This window comes from Fopius arisanus, unplaced genomic scaffold, assembly GCF_000806365.1.
Source record: "Fopius arisanus strain USDA-PBARC FA_bdor unplaced genomic scaffold, ASM80636v1 scaffold00024, whole genome shotgun sequence".
NCBI classification, from domain to species: Eukaryota; Metazoa; Arthropoda; class Insecta; order Hymenoptera; family Braconidae; genus Fopius; species Fopius arisanus.
In genome coordinates, this window is record NW_011887763.1 from 1093166 (window position 1) to 1096332 (window position 3167).

Genomic DNA, 3167 nt, shown 5'->3' on the forward strand with positions numbered 1-3167 from the left:
GTAAAGTTGACGAACTGTTTTGTGTTTATTTTATGAAAGTACTGTGTCATGATTAACATATTTTGTTCAACTTTTTTCCAGGAAAATCATGTCTCATTGAGGCTATCACATTTGCCCTCGGTGAAAACGACATGTCGCAGTTGAGAATCGATGATTTGTCGGAGTTGATTTCTCGGCCAGGCCCTCATGACAGGTAAAAACTTTATTTTAGAATGTTATAAAAAATCGATTGATGTTTACTAATGCGAATTAATCATTCCTGATTTTAATTGTGAGGAGTTATCCGAATTTACGAGACGTTTACGTCGGCTGTTGCATCTCAATTTTTGTGTCACGAATTTTCAGTGCAACCTACGTCAGACTGACATTTATCTGTGAAACAGAAACAACAGTTTTCGAGAGATCTCTGGAGGACTCAAGTGATAGCCAACAATACGAATCACGTTACAAAATTAATGAAGAGGTAAAACAGCATTCCTATTGTAATAAAAAATCTGTAATTGAATTGATCGATTCTATCACATCACAATGACAAGTTTTTCCAATTTCTCCAATTTTGGAATTTAATAATATAATATTTAAAAGTTTGTGTGCAATTATTTATGGTTTTATTTCCAGATCGTTCAATTACCTGAGTATCTCCAGAGACTTGAAGCTCTTGGGATCAATATAAAAGCAAAAGATTTCCTGGTTTATCAAGGGAAAATTAACGATATTATCGATGCATCTCCCCAGGATCGATCGAGAATGCTGGAAATAGCCAGTGGATCTATCGTATTTAAAGAACGTTATGATCAACTGACGCAGAATATCAACGCAGTTCACGAGAACATCGTAACTGAAACAGCTGAGAAGAGAAAATTGAATACTGAAATTCGTAAATGCAAGAATGCCGTTGAAAAATCGAAGGATTTAGAGCTATTACGAGAGCAATTTCAAAAATCTAAAGCAGTTTCTTACCTCTTGAAGTTGAGAATAATTGATCTCAAGAATGAAAAACTCGGTCCAGACGTTCCTCTAGAGAACAGCTCATCTCGAATTGATGAGGTAAAAAAAAATACACAACTCATCGAGAGATCTGTCCAGACGATTGAGAAAAAACATGCAAAAATGACGGAAGAATCCCAAAAACTCGAGAAATTAAAGGCAGAGAGACGCAAGAAGGAGAATCAACAGTCAGATTGCGAAATGGAAATTAAGAAATTGGAGGAATGGATTGAGGAGGAAAAGAAACTTCAAGAGACTATCGCCAACGTAAAAGAAATGATACGAGAGAATGAGAAACTATTGCAGAAATATTCTCAGGAGTTAAGGGGTCAGGATGACGCACGTATTGCAGAATGTGTACGTTATATTTTCATGAATAATTCCATTTCCGTTTTCTCGTATCTTTTGGTTCTTGCACAGGAAAAAAAATCATTTCTCTCGTATTCGAATTCTCAAAATTCGCTTACCCTATTAAAATGGATTTTATTGATTTTCTTTATTATTATTCTTATTATTATTCTTAGGAAGAAGATTACAAACAACTGCAGAATGAAGTCCAGCAACAGATGGGTTCATCTCTAGCAATGAATGAATCCAAGATTCGACAAAAGCATAAGATCAACGCCGAATTGGATCTTCTGAATCAAAAATTGTTATCTCTTGAAAAATCAATTTTGAATCATCAAGCTTCCATCAATAAAAATAAACAATCCATGGAAAACTATCGACAGGATCGTGAGAAAGTTCAAGACGATGCGATGGATCTCCAGGAGGAACTGCAGACGAAATTAGAACTGCTGATACCAGAGAAGGAGCTCGAGTCATTACAGAATCACAAACGACAGATTGAGGAGCGTTTGGAATTGTGTAGAGTCAGTTCGGACAGCAAAAAGGAAAAGGGAAAGCAGACACATATATTGGAGAAACTGAAGCAAAAATTCCCTGAAGCAGTGTACGATCGTATCAGGAATATATGCGAAATTCCTACAGACAAGTACAGAATTGCAATGGCAGCTACACTGGACAAAGATCTGAATACAATAATCGTAAAGGATGATGCCACTGCAGCTGAGTGTATGAAATACCTATATCACGAACAACTGGGATTAGAGACCTTTTACTCCATGGAAAGTGTGAGTTCTCCATCACTCGACAGAGATATTTTGTCCAAACTCAATTCTCCAAGGGCTAAATTGGTCTACGACCTCGTAAGGTGTGATGCTCAGTATGAACCTGTCATCAAAGCTATTGTAAGATCTACAATCCTGTGTGAGACCCTTGGAGATGCCTGGAGGGCAATGGACAGAATGCAGACCTTGAAGAGAAAACACAATATAGTCACTTTAGCAGGAGAATTCTTGACTACGAGTTACGCTGTTTATGCTGGATTCAATCAGAGGAAGATCCAGGGTGAAACTATTAGAACTGTCGATGAGGGTCAGTTGGAAGAGGAGAAGCAGCAAATTGTCGAGAAGTTAAGACGTGCTAGGGATGGCAGACTCAAGTTTGATGTGCAAAGACTTGAGACCGAATATCAGTTTAAATTACGCTGCTTGGATAATTTGAAAGCATTCCTTAATAAAACTGTAAGCATTGATGATGTAGGAGCTTTTAAAAGAAAAGTGGATAATTGCATGAATGGAAATTAGTAATACAGATTGATAATGTGTTTTTGTCGAATGTTATAGTTTAAATTAATCAAATGTCAATGGTTTAATTCCATGAATCTTCTTATTTCAATTCTCAGGAGACGAAGACTGCAGCTCTTCAGGCTGTATTGCAAGATTTGCAAGAGCAACAGCGGGTGACGGAAGAGAAAAAACTTGAGGTGGAGAAAAGGAAAGAAGAATTCATCGTTGAAGGAGAACTCTTCCACCAAAAGACTGATAAACTGAGGAAATCTGTCTTTAAGAATTTTTGTGCAAGACTTGGGATAAAACAGATTGAAGAATTCGAAGCGATGTTGGTCTCGAGGAATGAACGAATTACACAGAAGAAAAACATAGAAAATCGCATTTCAGAGTTGAGAACGTTAGAGAAGTACGATGAATCGAGATCTAAAGCAAAAGAAAGTTCCAAGTGGGAAAACAAACTCAAAGACCTCCAGAAAAAATTGAATGACATACAGTTAGATTTGAGCATATTCGACGAAGAAATTAAACAGTGTAATTTGTCATTGA

The 3167-nt window shown here is 36.8% G+C and overlaps 1 protein-coding gene across 1 annotated transcript; it reads left to right on the forward strand.

The window, feature by feature from the left end:
* Positions 1–81: 81 nt before the first annotated feature.
* Positions 82–3167, forward strand: LOC105264686 (structural maintenance of chromosomes protein 1A; the record flags this gene model as incomplete). The annotated part of the gene is given in 5 exon segments (XM_011301722.1): positions 82–193; positions 346–463; positions 619–1344; positions 1512–2573; positions 2735–3167. Coding segments are annotated over 5 exon segments (2451 nt in total), but the record flags the coding sequence as incomplete, so codon positions are not given.